This window comes from Brachyhypopomus gauderio, chromosome 12 (assembly GCF_052324685.1).
Source record: "Brachyhypopomus gauderio isolate BG-103 chromosome 12, BGAUD_0.2, whole genome shotgun sequence".
In the NCBI taxonomy this organism is placed as follows: Eukaryota; Metazoa; Chordata; class Actinopteri; order Gymnotiformes; family Hypopomidae; genus Brachyhypopomus; species Brachyhypopomus gauderio.
The window spans coordinates 6,886,376-6,906,680 of record NC_135222.1 but is presented as its reverse complement, the minus strand read 5'-3'; the positions used below and the strand labels follow the sequence as shown (position 1 = coordinate 6,906,680).

The following is a 20,305-nucleotide window of genomic DNA, read 5'->3' as shown; positions in this document are numbered from 1 at the left end:
CCTGGAAGGGTCTTTTTAATGTGTGTGGCTGTGTCAGGGCGTTTCCAGGGCGGTTGTGAGTGAGGGCGGTACTGGAGTCGTGTTTCTCTCAGCACCAGCAGGGCGGGTCTGGCCTTCCTTCCATTTCTGGGTTGCCTCTCCAAGCTTTTTGAAATGCAGCAAAATACTGAACACAAAATACTGAAGGCAAATCTGCTCATGGAGTAGAGGGGCGTCTTTTGTAATGTAGACCTCTGGAGTGGAATGTTTCAGTTACTATTGGAAAAATCATGTAAAGGATTGCAACAAGCAACAGTTACTCAAAATGGTGGATAAATATGCAGTGGTAGTCCAAAACATTACCGACATACACACATAAATACATACATACATACATACATACATACATATATATACATATATATATATATATATATATATATATATATATATATATATATATATATATATATATATATATATATATATATATATATATATATATATATATAATTTAGCATGTTGCTAACTACACATGGATGTTAATGTTTTTTTTTTATTACTGTCTTGATGTATTTCCTCATGTACTAATTTTTGTCAGTACAGAAGTGTGTACAGATCATCAGCCAGGTTCCTGTAGACACAGGAGACTGGCACACGTGGGCCACTAAGGAATCCAGGGTTACGGTGGACAAGTGTTTAGGCTGTGCCTTATGGCTTGCCTCTTCTTGACATCTGTTTTGAACTATGTGCAGTGCTTTGGTGGGCTGTTGTAAAGTAAACTTTACTTACTCCAAAAAAACAAGGAATATTTAAATCCTGTCTTCTGGCGCATTTATGACTGGATTTTTTCTTTAATAAGGAAATTGTATCAATAAATACTTACCATAATCAGACATATAGAACAGATCAGAAGAAGAATCCAGGTATGTGTTCTTAGGTTAGATAAGTACAGGTAATAAAAATTCCAGAGAAACAGGAAGTTTCAAACAGGGGTCTTTCTTGCAAACAAAGTTCTTCACATATATAATGTGTAAAATAAAAGTGATATGTATCAATTTTTCAGCTAACAAATTTTTCCAATTATAACTGAATTTTCCTTGGACAACACTGTTTCATTTTTTGGTACTCAACTACAAATATGTGCTAGTAACAAAATACACGGTATGTGTCTTATATTACAGATATTGTACCATAAGGACCAAGTATACTGGTATGCCTTCATGACTTGCTCCCTTTGCCTAAAATGCATTCATTCTCGTGTGACGTTTAAAGACAGAGAGCACCATCTAGCGGCCGTTCAAAAAAAATGTCAAAAGAGATGCCAAGGAAAACTTTACATATACTCATTCCCTAAGTGTATGCAACTACAGTTGTAAAGTGACACAACCCAACTTACAGCTAAATAAATAATAATATGGCTTCACAAATGGGCCCACACACAAATAAAATGCACATTTTCAGTTTACAGCAGCGTGGTATTTTTTTAATGATTTATAGCCGTTTAATATGTAATACAATAAAAGACCCTTCAAGAGTGCTCCTTCCTGTAAATGATTGTAAAGATACTATATGTTATATATCGCATCATGTTACATATCAGCATTTAACCATACTGAGTTTTTAGTTAGTTAATTAGCCTTATTAGGTTGTAGTAATAATACAGTACGTCTTTCGTGTAATTCCTCTGTTCATATGTGGTACTGGGCTCACAACAACAATAGCTACCTTAAAATAATGCACCAACAAACACTGAGCAGAAGACGCTTTATTTGAAAAAGACTTTCATAAGAATATTTTCAACAGTAGTTTTTAATCACAGCAGCAAAGGCAGGGCGCCAGAACAGCAGAATACGAGCTTGATTCACACTCTACTGTAAATCCAGGCCCCTCTTCCCAGACTCCAACAGACAAGCTCTCATTAAACAGCATGACAGCCAACCATACAATCATGGAACATCTTAATTTGTTAAAATAGAATAAGGGGAACTGGATTTTGCACTAGCATCTGATGTGTTGGTTATTTAACTTGGTCTAGACTCTGCCCACTTATGTATTTACACAGTGATTACTGTGCATGATTGCAGGTCTAATTTTAACCTCATCTTAAGATAAGGAACCATTTCTGAATTTCAAAAAAAAATATGAAAGGAATGAATATTCCATGACTATAAAACCTTTCCAAAAACTTTCCCTAAAGGGTAATTTAGAAATTCAATAAATATAAAATATTTTATTTCACAAACTTTAAGCTTTTGAAATATAGAAATACAAAGATTAGAATTAATCATGACTAATTTCAATTTAGTCAGAATCCTCTCACAAAAAAATGATTTGAAGGCACACTTTGAGACCTTTGAATACTGAACATGAAACATTGACAGAGATATTTCATGCACACAAATGGTACTGTAAAACATTGTAAATAGTAATTAGCTTGTCTCACCTGACCACCACCAATCTCCTCTCCTCTGCTTTTATGCATTTTTTATGCATATGAAGAAATATCTTCACATTTTAATGGCCAATAAAAACTGGCATCATAACTATCACCTTGGTTTTAACAGGGTTTCATATTTGGCAACATCAGCTCCAAAAATATGTTTATAGGACACCACAAACAAGAGACCAGTTTACCCACACGCAATCAACAAAAAGATTATGGACAAGCTAGCAGACGGTCATCTGTTAGTCTGAATTAACATCATGGGAAGAAAAAGAGGTTGCACGTTTGCATAAAGGGGCTTTCGTGACAATCGGTCTTCCCATCTCCTAATCTCAGGTTAACCTTCCTCTTTAAAAAGTCGTAGTGTCATAGCAACAGCAAAACAAGGCCTATGGAATCAAACTTCAAGAATGTTCGTACTGTACTTCTGATGTAGCTCTAAGGTTCTTTCTCTGTCTTTTAAATAACTTTAGAAGTATACAGAAACCTTTCGATTACAATACATGATCACCTCCATGGGAATGTATGTCCAATATGCACAAATAAAACAGCAAGCTACAAAATGCCATAAATAAAAAAAATTTAACTTTTAAAGAATGTTTTAAAGAAAGATATTTAAAGAAAAGAATTACAGTAAATCTGAGAATATGAAAACAATATTGCATTTCCAAAAATTAAGGGTGGTTGTATGAGTGATTTATACACAGTTCCAGAGCTCTTTAAACTAAACCCAACAAAGAATTATACATCGTTTTTTGGTTGTAAACAGCATCAAAATAAAAGGTTTAACCTCACACTCAACGTCCACAATAATATTTCATATATGTAACGTAGGACCATCTCTAAAACGATGAGATGTTCTTTTTGGTCATTTAAGTCCATCACAAGAAAACATTCCAATTTATTGCTGAAATAGTTGATAATATCCAGCCTCTCCTCTCTGGTCGCTCACAGCACGGCGAAGATGACTGAAATATTGATCGAATATGGATGTTTATTGAAGATGGACTGTCTTCTGTACATTCATCGTTGCTGTGGCATTCCAGGTTCATCTGATAAAACACACATTAGACAGTTCAGCAAAACTTCACGATTGTCAACATCATACGCTACAATTATTTTAAGTAGCCTTGGTCCAAAGTTTAAACATGGTTGAGTGGCAGGACAAGTGCTTGCACAGAGGTTGACATTACAGGTTCAGAAAGTAAAAGTCCTCACCACGATTTTGCTCAGGCTTCTTGGATTGTGTTGATTCCACTAATTTTACCTGGCTTGCACCAATTAAAAAATCCAGCAAGCTTGAGTAAAATCCTGGGAAGGAGTTTTACCTTCTGAAGTTGGAATATCCACCTCTGTGCTTACATGCACAAGCCTCGTTTGTCTGGCACGTCTGTCTCACCTTCTCAAGGGTTTCGCCTCATACACAGTCGTGTCCTCTTCGTCGCTTTCCAGATGTGCCATTTCTACGGTGTCGTCGTAATTTGACAAAAGTCCATATTTTTTCCTGTGTACTGTCGTTTTCTTCAGGCTAAAGTGACACAATCGTGAAAGGTTAATTGAATAAGATCAGGCAGAAGGACATACGGATGGAAGGACGCGCCAATGTTTGTGTTGATCCACCAAGTTCTCAAAGTTCACCAACATGGGGACTGTAAACGAGGTCGGCTGGCCAGCTACTTACCGGACTGCTCGAACGAGGAAATAAAGCACTACGATGATGGTGACGCCGATGATGACATACAGAGTCCTCTTGAGCATAGAGCTGTCCACAACCTGGCCCATCCCCTTACCTCTAGTAGAGCCCGGGGTCGTGTGAGCGCCGCTGCTCGAAATGTTCTCGGGCTTCGTCGTTTTGTTAGAAGCGATACCCGGAGACGTAACGGGCTTTCCAGCCAACGAAACTGCCAGCAAGAAATATACTGAAAGTAAAGCTAGAAGTTTCATTGCGAGGACTTATTTCCCAGACAGATATTTTAAAAGCGTGTCACTTTTCAGGGTTTTTAGAGAAACCGTTCAGTTAGCTAGTCAGCTAGCTACCTAACTCGTTTCTAAGTTACTTCCTGTTCCTGTGTTTTGATGACGTAACTCTAATACGTTCGTCTTGATAGGAAGTGACATAATTTTGTTGCGTAAGCAAGCACGAATAATAAGGGGCCGCAATTCAGAAATTAAATTAAACGTTATTCACGTTCATAAACAATGCCATAACCAATCCCTGTTTAGTTCAAATGCGAATACATTTTTGTCAGGTGCTATTTGGATTAACACTAATTTAAAGGAGCAAAGAAAGCATCAGACGCCAAGCTTGTGCAGTATGTAGGAAAGTACTGATACCCCCGTCAGCAAAGTGGCGCAGCGTTAAATGTTTTGGCCTGTAACTTCTGTACCGTACATTACATACTCAAAATTCGTTCTAGATTTCTAAAAATGAATCCACTGATAGTCAACATAAATTATGTTCATCCAGTTGTGTCAAAATTGGTCTTAAAATTATATTCAGCCTGAAACTAAATATTTTTATGTTGTTTTTAGGTACATTTAGTTTTAACTTTTAAAAGATTTTTTTGTGGAAATGGCCTCAAGGGGGCGCTAACACAGTGAATATTTGCAATTTTACAACAGATTGTGCCTCTATCCTTGGATCAGTGACACAAACCATAAACACAAAACGTAAGTAGGCCTACATATTTTATATGCCTTTTTTACATCTAAGTGAAACTTTCAGTCTAGTCGGTTGTCTCTTGCGTAATCATTATAATATAAGTAGGGAAATAATCTGGTGTAATTCCTTGTAATATTCATCAATGATATTTTGACTTAACTACATCAAGTCTTCAAGAATCTGGTCTTTTTGTAATCAGCTGCCTAAAACTACCAGTGTCTGTCATCAGTTATGTACAAACATACATGGTTTGGATGCATTTAGAATTAAATGCTGAATTGCATGTATAAAAGCAAACTACTCATGAGAAGTAAAGCCCCAAAATAGAAGGGTGTGAACATGAATCCGTGTGTGCTAGACCAGGAGTGTCAAACTCATTTTGGTCTGGGGGCCGCATACAACTTAATCGGATCTCAAGGCGGCCAGACCAGTACACTCATTCCAAAATTACATGGAACTAACAATAAGTCCACTTTTTTTTTCTTTGTATTAGTGCAAAGAAGTAAATTATAAAAAATCTTTAAATGAACTTTCTACTTTTACTTTTTAAGAAAAATATATATGCAATTTCTACAACTTTTACTCAGTTAAACATTTATTCAAGTACATTATGCATAACTGATCACAGTGACATTTTCCACATCTGGGAAGCAATGTGATCATCTGAACACATGATCTTTCAATTTTTCTTGAAAAATCTGACTCTGTATCCACCTTTTTCTTTTTTGACAAAGACATTTCATTTAAGGGCAAACAGAAAAAGTGGGTAATATGATAGAACTGACTAAAACACACCCTTAGTAGACAATATAGGAATATAGATTAAAAATAAAATGTATTCTTCTATAATAATGTAGGTTTATTCCACGGGCTGGACTGAACCCCCCGGTGGGCCATATGTTGACACCCCTGTGCTAGACATACTATGAATCATAGCTTACTGCAATATATTTTGCTGTCATTCATCATGTACATGGAACTAATATTTATTTTTAAATTATGGACAGAACTGGAGTGATCAGAGTAAACAAATGTTTAATGAAGACAATGTAACAAAAGTACACCATCCATATTGAGTAATGACAGGAAACATGAGTTTTTGGAAAACAGTGTAATTCTACTTTTCATAAATGCAACATTTTTGCATGCTCATGGTCTATAGCTGTAATCAAAATATACATCTGCTTTCAGATATATATAAAAACCAAACTATTGCTTTTTTTTATCATTGTGGTACAAAAATATTATTTACACCTCATTTTATCCCCCTGAAGGAAAGGAAAGCACTATTTAAAAAAAAAAAAAAAAAAAAAAAAAAAAAAATCAAGGCTGATGTGTACTGAGGTTGTTCAAATGCTGTGCAAGGGGTGCATAATAAAAGGTCCTGCCGTTTTCACAAAACTGGAATATGACTGTCTAAAAACACCGCCACTGTGCAGTTTAACTTTACAGCACTTAAGGTTTAGCAAGTCCCACCCCACCCCCTTCAAAAATGTCAAAATTCTAAATCTTTGTCTAAAATGTAAAAGGCCAATTCCTCTTTTCAGGCATGGTTTCATGCAGTTTGATAAAAGCTACCTTAAAGAAAACTTTAAAAGTGAACCAAAAATAAATTCCAAAATGTCGGCCTTTAAATAAAAGGAACTAAAGTGTGTCTCTACACAGCATCATGTGGAGAGGCTCAATCTGTGTGACGTCAACTCAACCAGGGATTTCTCAGCCATGGCCTCCACAGTTTTGCTCTAACCTAATGGTGTTGGGAACGTGGACAGAGTAAAGCTGTGGCCCCATCAGGTGGGCCCTGAGGACTGTGGAAAAACACGGAGCTAAACGCCAAACTAGGCCAAGGACTTCAGCCCAGAGGTCCTCTCCTGATCTTTAAAACAATAAGAAAAACAAAGTGGATATGGCTAAAATTAAACAACAACTCATCTAAAAAACACAAATTACGATAGAGAGCAGAAAGAAAGAAACACATACTGACTGGTAGGAATCCAACAGTAGGAGATTCCCAGCATACAATTTTTTTTCTCCTTTTCATTTTTTTAAACTGAAGGTCACTTTAAAAACAAACCAAGTTCTAATGGACATTTTGGAAAGTATGTGTGAAGAATACACATCTCCTTAAGCAGAATAAAACCTTTGGTTTTGAGCTGTAGTGTACACAGAAAAGGTACAAGAATACACAAAATATATTGGGGAATTATAGTAGAATAGTTATAAAACATCACAATATATGAAGTCAATACTTAAGGTCTATGTAAGATACAGAAATAGCATAGGCACAGTAGCAGTGGAGCCACTGAGCAGGGGCCAGCATGCTATGGCCAACAGTATGAAAACTCAAATACACAATAAATGGTGAATTTGTACACATGATTGCATTAAATAAAAAAGGGAATGTAAACATTCTATATCTAGATCTATAGATACAGTATACATGATAAGACTTGAGCAAACCAACTGGGGGTATAGTAAAGATATGGATTTACAGGGTGTAGCTCCAAGCAAGGTGGGGGGGGTAGGGAACAACTTCCCACAATGCCCTATAGCTGTTAAGAAACAAAATCAAAAGTAAATTACACGAGAGTACACAGATTGTAGACTATAGCACTGTCAATGTCGGTTTAAGGCAATAGACAATTTTTATGGTCTCAGAAGTAGCAGTAAGATTTGAAAGTAAGGCACAGGTAGTACCTCTGGAAAAGTACTTAAAAGGTGTGAATGCCATGAGAGGCAGGAGTCCACCAAACTGACCAAACAAAACACAGCGAGAAGCAAAAATTAAGAGGAGCATCAATAGATAGTTGATAGTCCTCACACTCCCACACACAAAACCCCTTTAAAATGTCATATGAACCACTACATATTCTTCATAAATACACTATAGGAATGCTGGAAGTGTACTGTGGTTGAGGCTCCTTAAAGTGAAGTCATCCCTCCATGTTTGCAAGTGACTGGTTATTCCAGACTCAGTCCCTCAGAGACAATAGTCTCCTCAAATGGTGGATTTTGAGAAAGACACACGAAGATGATGGTTCTCTCCAAGATCATGGTTGTGGAACTCGATAAGGGATTCAATCGCTTCCTCCACTGATCCCATCTGAATCAAGGCCATCTTTCTGTCCTTCCTGAAAAGGTGACATGCATTAGAAAGCAACGAAAGGCATGAATATTAAGGAAAGTATGAACCAAGTATGAGAAAATTGTCAGGAACTTACTGAAAGAACTTAAAGTTCTTGACCAGAGAACCAGAACTGGCAAACAGCATCTTAAGATCATCTTCAACAACTAAAGGCCTGTCAGAGACAGAATCGCAACCAATCAAATACAAGTACACTGCATCGTTGTTTTTTCTCTTTATCTCAACTAAATTCAACATAACCTAAAGCGAGAGGAACAGTTTTTGCTCACGGGATGTTGGAGAGGTGCAGTGTTGAGGAGGGAGGAAAGATGTTGGAGTAGTTTTTGGAGCCAGGCTTCTTAAAGCGGTGAAGGGGAGAGTTACTGTAATCTTTGGTGAGCCCTTGGTCCTCGTGGCCCTCACGGGGCAGCTGAACAGTCGTGTGTTTGGATAATGTGATGCGCAGTGCCCTCCCATACAGCTTCTGTCCATTCAAATGGCTCATGGCTATGAAAAGAGAAATTAAGATATGAAATATTTGATTATACATCATGAGAAATGTGTTGTTAAAAGAATCAAACATGTGAAATGTAATAGTGTTAATAACCAAGGTTGGGCTGTTACCTAGCTGGGCCTGCGTGGCATCGGCCATCTGAACCAAGGCATTCTCCTTTTTGTTGAACATAATTTTCACTCTTATCACATCACCATAAACACCTAGACAGAAGAGGAAAGCTCATAAATCAGACTAGAAATGTAAAAACACATTTACAACCATGTTAACACATCTGAGCCCTACAAAAAACTTCAGGTCACAATCAAGACACTCCATCAAATGAGTGCGGCTTCACAGAAGTACACGAAGAGCTACCGAAATAAGTCAATGAAATCTTAGCTAGCCTACGTTAACTATTAAAAAGGTGGACATGTCCTCCATTTCCATGACCTAGGTACAGGTCTAAGACAAAGGCCTTCAGTAATTCTAGTGATAAGGACAGGGTTTAGGATATTTGTCAAAGTGAAAACGCTAACCGAGAGGACAGGGGAAGGGTACGTGTGGACACTTTTGCAGACTGGAAGAGAAACGGGCTTGTGTGTGGCCTTTATATATGAATAACAGACTCAAGAAAATGAAACTCGCTGAAAAAAATAATAAGCTAGCTCAAGGGCAAAAGGTTGGGTGAAAATTAAGGCTCTTCTACAAAATGGAAAAAAATCAGGAGTCTTGACTATTAACCAAAGTTTAAAAGCTTCCCTCATGACATGCAAAAACAGAAGCAAAATTTCCAAAAGCATGCATTCTGAAAATGGTAAATACTCTTTCATTAAAGCACAAAAAGATGCAGCATGTGCTCCTGCCTGAGGTGCCTCGGCAGGGTCACTAGCGCTCCAGCCGTTAGTGCTGGCGGGAATGCTGCAGCTTTTTGGCTTCCTGGTCCCCTCAACACACAAACGGCAGAAACCACAGAAGCACTCGTGTTTTAGGAACAAACTGCCTTGTGAGGGAAGAGATCGAAAGAGAACAGAACAAACAAGTGATAACAAAAAAGATGCTAAGGATAACATACCGAAAAGAATAAAGAGGCATTGGGGCGTAACTCTCTTTAGAGGACAGCAGAGGAAGGCAGCGGAGGGAGGAAGGGACAGGAAAAGATCGGAGGCAGAATGGAGGTTCAACATATCCACAGCGAGGAGGCAGTTCCACGGGAAATGGCGAAAAACGGTGGTTGGATCATGAAGATGGTTAATGGATTGGGAGCAGAAAGAGGAGGGGGATTGGTAAACATAACAGTGTGAGGAATAAATGTGTGGTGTTGAGGGTGAGCATAATGTATACACATGCGTGTGTGTGTGTGTGTGTGTAATAATGTGTGGTGTTGTGTGAGCATAACGTATACATATGTGTGTGTGGTTAAAATGTGAGGTGTGTAGGAAGATATGGTTTTCAAAAATAAAAAATAAAATAAGAATGGGATAAGGGGAATGGGGAGGGAGAGAAAGAGGAGGTAAAAAAAAACAAGGTCAGTACACATACAGAAATACAATAGCGGTCAAGTTAACTTTAAAGAAACTTATCCAACAGAAGAAGGTGCTGTTTTTTTTCATAATTAAAGAATAAAGCATATAATTCCTCAAGACAACCAAAAGGTAAGCCTTACTGCTGAACCACTTTAAAAGAATAATCAAACCATCTTCAAGTTCATCAAGTTTGCCACTTGTGTACATGAAGGAAAGCTAGAAGGGGTTTGAGAAAGCAACTCCCAGTGGTGGGACTGCATCTCTTCAGCAAGCTGCTTTCATTTGTTCTTTCACAAAGTATGTTCTCAAACTTTCAGGAAAGAATTATACTTCACAATGAACTTGTATAAATGGATTAGAATACTCTTTTTAAAAGGGGTCAGCAGAAAATATTCATGAAGCTCAAATTAACTTAGGAATGTTAGGAAAAGGAATTACAAAACTAAAGCTAAGTAAACAGAAAGGGTAAATATTTGGGAGGAAAACAAAAAAGTTTATTGTAACTGAAATTCAAAGTGCCATCTAGAATAAACATTGTATTCACCAAAATAGAAACTTTCTAGAACTTGATTTATTCAGCCAAAGCCCCTAGCTCTGCAATCTTGGAACTTACATTATATTTTGTAGGGCTAAATATGCTGGAAAAACTTTTTGAAATACCCCTCACATATGAAAACACATGGATGGTATTTCTGATTAACGTGATGACAAAACTTTACATGAATGAGCTCACTTTGAAGATATTTGGTCTAGACCAGCACTTAAAGATAAAAAGGAGCGTTACTCTCCAGCTTCAAGTGTTTTGAAGTCTACAACCGAGCACGCTGGTGCTTTGAAGTCTGAACCCCCTCCCCCATGGACGCGTTTAGTAAAGCGCCGTGTCTCTAACCTCAGGGTTCAGGTTGCTGACCAACATGACGGAGTGTCCTCCGGCGAGGCTGGGGAAGCCCAGTCTGCCTGCGGCTGCTGCAGCGGCCGCCCCCGGGATGGCCAGGGAGGCCAGGGCTCCATGAACGCCGGGCATGGCCAGGCCTGAGACAAGAGAGTCCAGTCAGAGAAGTCCGCCCATTCCGGGCCTCGCTCGCTGTATACGAGCCCGGTCACAAAGCAAGTGTGTAGAGAGGAGAGCGGAGGGTACGTACCTGCAGCCTGCTGGATGGCGAAGGCCGGGGGGAAGGCGTGGGCGCTGGCGTAGGGCGCGGCAGAAATGATCCCAGGAGTAGCTGCGCATGGACAGACACGTGGGCCACAAGGCACAACTGCGTGAGCGGAGAGCACTTAACGCTCGGCGTCAGACAATGACAGGGCGGAGCGGGGGGGGGGGGGGGGGTGTCTTACCAAAGGCGGCCGCCATGGCGTGATGATCCAGGGCCGGCTGCCCGTCGCCTGTGGGCAGGTCGGGGCGCGTGTAGTCTCTGCTCTTGTCGTTGTTGTACTTGACGTTGAGGCTGGTGAGTTTGGAGAAGCTAATGCGCAGGGTGCAGCAGGCGTTGTAGATGTTCTGGCCGTCCAGCGCCTGGACAACAGCAGCCACGCGTCGGACATTACAGGACGGCACGTGCAACTTCTGACCAACTAAATGCATTTACATTACTTGCGTGATGAAATGAAACATTTATGAAAACTAAAGGTCGATTACAATATTTCCATGGTGCCGACAGGTTTTCTAACAGGTCAGGTCTTCATGTCATGTGTTCTGCTGAGAATGCACCATCCCCAATTCAGAAAACGGTGTTAAAATGTTTGACCTCTAGGTGGCACCACTCACCAGCTTAGCATGCTGAGCAGTAAGCCCATCAGCAAACTGCAGAAGAGCTTGGAACTGGTTGTTCTTGGTAAAAGTGATCACCTTCAGCACAGTGCCAAACTTGGAAAAAATCTATTAAAACAAAACACTTGGGTTATAAAAAAAAAAAAAAAAAAGAAACCTCCAAGATGTCCGACAAATGCATGTCAGGTTCATCTATACTTAAAAACCCTTCTGTACAGGCAGGCACAACTCCTGCTGATGGCACAGCGGCCACAAGGGGGCGCCTACCTGGTGTAGGACATCCAGGGTGACTGGATAGAAGAGGTTCTCCACGATGACCCTGAGGACAGGGCTGGGGCCGGAGCCCCCGGTGGGGTCCACACCAGCGATGGCCATGCTGCCCGTCTGGACAGCGTTGACTGCCTGCAGCGCGGCCTGTGCTCTCTGCCGTCACGGGCGGGACAGAGAAGGGAGCGTTTCAGTCGCAGCAGAAACAAGCAAGCTCACGCATCCTACTTCCTGTCCTGTTTCAGAAGGCACACAGGACGTTTGCCTAACAATGCGTCCTCGTTACAATTCTTGCAAACAAAACAGGGAAACCAGTGGTTTCTCCCATTTGCTGATAAACAGATTCACTCGCGGCAGCCCGCAACAAAGAAATGCCTTCCGCTTAATTGAATGGCGTTATTAACATAACTGATGGCAGGAGGAGGGGGTGGACAGGGCTGCTGTGCTTTTGACTGTGGAATGTGTGTGTGTGTGTGTGTGTGTGTGTGTGTGAGTGAGAGAGAGAGAGAGAGACCGTGTGAGGTCTGCAGGGAAGCAGTGTTTAGAAAGGGAGGGCAGGAATTTTGGGCCACGCAGTACAGAAAACCACAAGATACACGCACGGCGGTAAACAAGGCCGCAGGCTCATAGCAACACTCCACTAAAGCTGTAGGAGTGGCAGCGTTTCCAGCAGCTAGAGGAACACACGACATTATGGGATGTGGGGCTTTCCAAACAGGATTTACTAGGGCCGTTTTCAACTTGGAAAATATTTAGGTTACAAGCACCATAATGCAATGACAGCAAAAAGTGAGATTACTTTCACTTGGTTTCATATTATTCCATTCCTACACCAAGAGGACCAATAAGAAATATGACTGGATGTTTATAAAAGGGAGAGAGAGCCTGTACGTAGTCTTGGAGCAGTGGGGGGGGGGGGGGGGCAGACACACACGCGTACGCACACACACACCACTTGGTTTGGCGAGTTGTCCGTCTTCAGCTCCTTGTGGTTGGAGTACTGCATGAAGATGGGGTGGTTCCTGATGACTGGCGTGACTGACGAATAGTAACTGACCATCGTCTGTGCTGCCTCCTCAGAGTTCATCTCAAGGAAAGCCTAGGCAAACAAAGTCTAGCTTAGCTCACGTGCCACCCAGAGTTTAGTGTTTGTTTCATTCCAAAACAGGCCTACGGTGTTATCAGCATTCAGAGGGAGTACTGAAGACAAAAAATTAATAGTTACATACAAGAAATACCGACCCCCTCCCCCAATCCTTTTGTAAGAACATTTTCAAACCCTACAACCCTTAATAGTTGTAATACTTCCTATTTGGCTGCTATCCCGACAGCTTTCATAACAAACTGCAATATCAATTCTCTCCTTCACGAGTCCTATTCCGATAGCTTTGGGAGGTGTTGGCAAGAATACCTGGTTCTTTCCTTTCAGCATGAGCAGGTTGGTGACTTTGCCAAAGGGAAGGCCTAGAGAGATGACTTCTGCCTCGTTGATGTCAGCAGGAAGCTTGCGCACATGTATGACGCGGGACGGAACGCCGGGACTTCTGATGTCACCTTTAAACTTCTTGCTGTCATTGCCATTCGCTGTGATGGGAGACCACACGGTTACGCCAGTCTGGCGACACACACGCATGCTCAGGGCAGCGGTATGGGTGTGCCTCGGAAATATATACCTGCCGAACTCATGATATATGGCCCGTTGGAAACGCAGGAGAAAAGCTCGTCAGATCCTCTCTGAGGGGGAGAAGAAGGAAGTTCAAAGGAAAGCGATCGTGAATTGAACAGATTACATATTAATCTTTGACAGACAAGTTTTTTTTGTGGTGCGTGACCCCTCCCCCCCGAGTCAACCAATCACCACACGCCACTGAACAGACACCAAACACAGCATCCAGTAAGTAGACAGGTCACTGCAGTGCAGGAACAAGAACAGACATGGTGAAACATTCAGCTTCAGGAAGCTGCTGAGAAGTCACAATCCAGCGAGACAGAGCTAGCTGACCAAATAAGGACAGCCATGGGCTAGATTTTACACGGTTTGTAAGCCAGAACGGAAGTGGGCAATGTGACAACATCTAGACTTCCTGCGCGCAGGGTGGGTCCACAGATCAAGCACCAGCCCTAAACCTTCCCCAGCCCCACCAGCCCAGGAATGAGGAATTAACTGGTGTTTTAAAGGGAGTGGGGGAGTTTCTGGGTCAGTAGGCAGAGGGAATGAGTGGCCAGACTCACATCAGTCCGTCTCTACCACTAGGACACGACTCCAATCCAATTTCATTTATTTGACTGCTGAGAAATATATATATATATTCTTAAAAAAAAAAAAAAAAAAAAAAAAGCAACTGAGCTCACATTTGGATTCAGTTGCTGTTTTCACAGCGATTTAGTTGAGCGATCGCTACAGTTCTAAGCAAACAAGCTTGGTCAACCACCACCAGACAACGCAGTCCACTTACATTCCCAATACAAGTTAGACAGAAGATCATCTCCATTCCAAAGACATGCAAATAAACACACACACACACATGCCTGCAAAATGTTCCAGTATGCAAGTTTAACAAGCGGTTAGATATCTGAAAGTCACAGTGAATACAGAACAGACATACACCTCAAAATACTCTGCAGGCATTGCGAGACCATTAGACGTGACCAGAGGGATCAATCACCTAACTGAGCAGGCCACATGCACATATACCCTCCGCCACATTTAAAATTCCACTGCCACAAGGCTCAATTAGAACCATATGCAGCTAGGAAGAGGGGGAGGGTACCACTAGGGTGCATGAGGTAAAAGAGGAGGGGGAATGGTCTGGGCTACGGCACTGCTAAACAAAGTTCTCTCACCACTCCACACCGACTTATAGCCATAAAGCCACTGTCGAGTCTTCAGGCCAACCTTCAGAAAACGGAAGAGGAAGACCACAGAGTCTTGGATGTCAAACCTGTTGAGTTACACTTAAGAGTAGCTTAAGGTTGTGTCAAAGAGGACTTAAAGTCCCTACGCAGAATATGTAACCTGGTAAGAGTTTGTTCAACAGGTAAAAGGAACAAACAGAAGAATTTGCTGCACTTGTTGGGTGGGGACTGTGAACTGGAATGAAACCAGGTTAAAGGGATCAGCAAGGTGTGGAGAAACGCAGGAAGGCGGGAGACGTGGGCAATTCGTGCCACGAATGGGGCCGTTACCACGGCAGCCCTGATTGCCATTCTCTCACCATGGAGACCTTATGCCTGTGGGTGCAGGTGACTGAAACCCAACCCAGGACTTTGTGGCCTGAATACACAAGGCCGTTTGTCTTCGGTGGACCAGGTGTGCGTCTGTCCCAACACTCGAGAATGTAGTTTCCATCCCAGACGTGAGTGTTTTGCCATCAACCCAACATTCCAAGAAAAATTAGGATGTTCACCCAGTAAATAATGTGTTACATGTTAGACTTACAATGAGAATAAAAACGTGGGCCAGTGGTATCAACCGAGTCCATTAGCACTTCCCCCCACCCACATTCCCTCTAATCAGCACTGCTGAACAAACACAAGAGGAACATGTGTGTCCAGAGGGGAGATGCAAACATATTTGCATGTGATGAATAGCTTCCATTCATGTCACCGTGTCAACACCCGAGCCCATTTTTGAGGAATGCTTTTAAAATGGGTTCACTTGCAGGGCTAAGGAACAATCAGGCAGCATAATGCCGACCATCCCCGAGGCAGACCTGACAACACAGGTGAAAACAATCACGAAACACCAGGGAGAAACCCTCGGTGCATCTGAATCAATCCAGCCAGAGGAGGACACTTAAATTCACAACCATAAAACTAAAAGGAGGGGAACCTTCAATAGTCTAAAAAGCACACATTACAAATCTATTTTTACATGTCAACTTGCAAAACCAGTAAACCTGGTTTATAGAACAAAATATTATTTTAGACCCCCAATTATATTTACTTCACCACAAAATATTTAACCACCATTTAACTTATTAAAATGAAGAGGAAAATCTCTCCCATAGTTCTTATTTCAGATCTCAAGCTCCCTCTCCTGAAATGATCCTTGCAGGCCAAAAACGGACAGCAGGAGACAAACTGTACAACACACACACACACTTTATTTGATTCAACTTTCAGTTTGCCCCAAACTGAAAAATGTGCATGGTCTTTCTAACATTACATTATTGCCTGCTTAAAATATCCTAAAACAAACCAGGAGAATCTCAGGTCACTTTAGAGCACTCTCTGGCCCAAAGTCATGTTAATGGTGTCTATGAATCACTCCTTTGTTCTGAATCTTGTAGGCCCCCTTTACTACCCACATACCACAGATGATTATCTTTCATTAAAGACTAGGTAGGAACACGCACGTCACAATAACCTTTGAAAGCCGACCCAAGAGACAGTGGAGATTCTCTTTGCTTTTATAAACATAGGTAATCTGGAAATACCTTAAAGCAGTACTGCAAAAAACACTTGCAGACAATACCTTTGTGCAAAAATACATTTAGCAGCAAAAGACGAAATGACCACTAAAAGGCGTTGGTCTGGGAATTCCAGTCCAATTTCATCATGGCATTTATATTTACGGTGAAACAAGTCAGGCTGGTTTGAGGGGAGCAGTGATATGGTACACCTCAGCAACAGACAGACGGCTAGCGAGAACATGAGCTCTCAGGAACAGAGCCATTGTCCAACAACAAAAACCCCTCACGTCCTTCTTACAGTTGCTTAGTGGTATACTGTTAAAAAATATATAAATCAAACACAGAGCAAAGGAATAAAAGGCCTACCTTTGTACCAACTGCAATTTCATGGACAACACTGCAAGAAATATAAAGAAAAAATGAGAAAAAGGTTGTGATGCAAAATGCCAACAGAAGTACATTTCAAACGAAGGAGAAAAAGCTCACATTGGAATTGGGAAGAAGCAGATGACCTTTAACTTCTCATGCAAATACTTAAAAGTAGAACAGTATGTTCTGATAAGTCCAGAGAGAAACCAACATTGTTTACAAACTTGCCAGAGAAACAAGGCATTACGCTTTAGACAGATCCTAGGTCCTACCTCTTACTACAGTACACTGCAGTTACTCACCTGGTATCTTCTTTGAGTTTAAGTATATGAATATATACATTTTATATGTACATAAAATATATCTTGTACATCATATCTTAATAAATCCCCAAAAGTTGGAATCTCGCCTCAACCAATATTTTTTTTTGCAAACAAGAACGATGTTTTCCCACTACAGATATAATGGGAAGGGTTTACATAGTGAAAACAGCATCCAAGCCTTCTTTCCCACAGATCTCCCCTCACAAATATGAGCGGTATTTCAGCCATGGCTGGTTGAACATTAACCCCCACATCCTGTTTCTCCCCATTGTACAGGAAACGCAGCAACTGAAGCGCTTCTGTTGCGGACCGACAAACATAAAATATTTAATCAAACCCGAAAACAGATCAGCACTAGAGTTGCACCATTTCAGATTTTAAGGGTATAGGTATATGTATATGATTGTATGCAACTGGTTTGTTATCTGTAACTAAATAAATAGTTAATCAGCGCCAAGTTTATATATATCGGGTTTGGGACAAATTGTGTGTAAAAGGGAGCTGTATAAATGGTGTTACGTGATATTCAAATATCTAAGCCAGCTTATGACAACAGGTCAGCATTTCTAAGCGAAAAAAAACAATAAAATGGTCCAGCAATGGCCTGAGACACTGAGAAGAAGTGTAGAAGGAAACAATCAACCACACGGATCTATTTGTGGCTGAAAACTGACAGTTTAAAAATATGATATGGTCGTCTAAACTTATAGATGCATTCTTTCATTAAACACTAGTTAACTTCAAGCAGGAAAAAAACATGAGGACTTACTCTAATTCTGCGTAACCTGATCCCATAGGATACAATTCAGTCTCTAGGCGGCTGTACAGAGAAAGAGAAGTCAGTGCCACAACAAAAAGAGAAAGAATTTCGCTAATTACTGTCTAGCTAATCTCTTACTTCCTGGCAAAACGAATTCATTATGTCTGACAGGTTTGATAGCTGACTAGTAAAGTTACTACCTAGCACTTTTGAAATTCTGGATCTTTACTAGTGCAATTCAACAAGTGGCCATGATGGCCAAGGTGTGCAGCCTCGCTGGACTGTGAGCAGGGCTGAAGACGGTGACGGCAAAACACAGACGACAAAAAGTTTTTTTTTTTTTTTTACAAATAGCTAACTTGGCAAAAAAAAAACAAACAAACATCGAACAAACGATCAAAACATGCAAACCCGGGAATAAAATCAGCAACTTAGTGATGTAAGTAAGAAAAGTAAAGTTAGCTAGGTGGCTGAACACTTCCAAAGTACCTCAGTACGTGGAGAACTAGCCGTCCAGCTAGCTACCACCATCAGAGTTTGTTTCCATCGCAACCCGAAACAGCGTTTGCAAGCAAACTTACTACATAACAAAACAATTTATCTTCTATCTACCCGGTAAATATCCTTAGAACAGTGAATGGCGATGCAATAAACAACAACATAATTTTTATTCGGAAAAAAATCAACAATAAACTTACCCGTCCATTGCACAAAGAGGAACTACAGGTCTAATCGGGAACTTTGTTGCCTGCCTGAGTTTTCTTATACCGCGACAAAATGGCGGAGCAGTTCGAGGCGGACGAATCCGGTGATTGGGGAGCGCGAAACGTGTGGGCGGCCAAGATACGAGGTCGTTTGTGATTGGATGAGAATTCACATCAAAGTAAAGGGCGCAGTCTCTGTACGAACCCAATGCTCTTTAAATGTATATCGTATTGTGATTAGGGCTGCGAATCTTTGGGAATCCCACGATTCGATTCAGAATCGATTCTTGAGGTCACAATTCGATTTTTTCCCTGATTCTTTCAGATCCCAACGATTCGATTCAAAAACGATTATTTTCCGATTAAAAACGATTCTCAATTCAAAACGAGCTACTTCGGTCTGCTGGCATGAAAGCAGAGTACATTTATATAGATATTATAATTGTAAAGGTTTTATCAACATATTGCAATAATGTAAACACACAAAGGTAAATCCAAGACAACATGTCTGTTTGAGGCTGACACTCTGAACACTACATTAAACTAATAAAACTGTAGTAAAGTAAATAAAATTGGTAGGCTTAGGCTAGCTGCCAGAACTGGCCACTACTCAAAAATTTTATTATACAAAAATACTGCTCTTTCTGTAAAAAAACAACAAATTGCTTCGTACAAGAATTAGGCTTAGGCTAGCTGCCTATTTCTGAGAACATGCCACTTCCAGAAACAAAATTACACATTTTTCCTTAACAAATCACAAAAATAAAAAATATATGAAAGTGCTTCCAAAAATAAAAGTGCTGTTACATTAATAAAATGGGTAGGCTTACGTTAGATGCCAGAACTTCCACTTCACAGATGAAAAATATATATATACACCGTATTTTCTAAAAGCCGCTTACATCTACTGAACTGAACACTTTTAACTGAACTGATCAGTTTGTGATCGGTGCCTGTAGCATTTCATGTGCGACAGATTTGGCTTGTGTGTTGTGGCGAATTCCGACTCCCCTCGTTTATCCGCATAAAGACGCTACAGATTATATTGTTGATTTACGTTTCTATGCATAAATAAGAGCTAGACTTTAATTATTCATCACAGCAAACGGCATTATCTATGTCCAAAGACACACTGGCTCAAGGGTGTTAATTATTTTAAATAAAATACACAATGATTATACTGAAGTTCACCTCTGACCATGACTTCGCAGTATTACAGCAGTATTATGTCTAAATATCTAGTTAGGACAAAACTAGAGTGCTCAATGAACTAAGTTATTTTTATTTTTTATTTTAACTTTATTTTACCAGGAGTTATAATCATTGTAACTCCCGAATATCATCTGTAGCGTCTTTATGCGTGTGCAAACGATCAAGCCCATCCGGGCCGGGTTGACGGTAAAATCTAAAGTGTTTACAAATGTTTGCTTTCAAAGACTGCGGGGCCATTTGGACTTCATACTTTA

At 40.6% G+C, this 20,305-nt stretch overlaps 2 protein-coding genes across 3 annotated transcripts; both read right to left on the bottom strand.

Moving 5' to 3' along the window:
* Window positions 1-1,732: 1,732 nt before the first annotated feature.
* Window positions 1,733-4,499, bottom strand: fam174c (family with sequence similarity 174 member C). Its single transcript, XM_077024758.1, has 3 exons — window positions 4,107-4,499; window positions 3,825-3,953; window positions 1,733-3,477 (listed from the first exon to the last, which is right to left on the bottom strand). The coding sequence occupies exons 1-3, from the start codon at window positions 4,367-4,369 to the stop codon at window positions 3,474-3,476; spliced, it is 396 nt and encodes a 131-aa protein (XP_076880873.1). The 5' UTR covers window positions 4,370-4,499; the 3' UTR covers window positions 1,733-3,473.
* A 1,606-nt stretch (window positions 4,500-6,105) lies between these two features.
* Window positions 6,106-18,933, bottom strand: ptbp1b (polypyrimidine tract binding protein 1b). Of its 2 annotated transcripts, XM_077024757.1 has the most exons (16): window positions 18,834-18,931; window positions 18,145-18,195; window positions 17,050-17,080; window positions 13,942-14,002; window positions 13,680-13,852; window positions 13,221-13,367; window positions 12,269-12,424; window positions 11,999-12,109; window positions 11,569-11,746; window positions 11,373-11,453; window positions 11,120-11,262; window positions 9,780-9,813; window positions 8,836-8,928; window positions 8,502-8,718; window positions 8,309-8,386; window positions 6,106-8,218 (listed from the first exon to the last, which is right to left on the bottom strand). In XM_077024757.1, exons 1-16 carry the CDS (start codon window positions 18,839-18,841, stop codon window positions 8,086-8,088), a joined length of 1,695 nt encoding a protein of 564 aa, XP_076880872.1. In that variant the 5' UTR covers window positions 18,842-18,931; the 3' UTR covers window positions 6,106-8,085. The 2 variants fall into 2 exon arrangements, 1 of the variants encoding a protein (XP_076880872.1); XR_013134535.1 differs by lacking the exons at window positions 6,106-8,218; window positions 8,309-8,386; window positions 9,780-9,813 and having other exon boundaries at window positions 8,581-8,718; window positions 18,834-18,933.
* Between the last annotated feature and the right edge of the window lie 1,372 nt (window positions 18,934-20,305).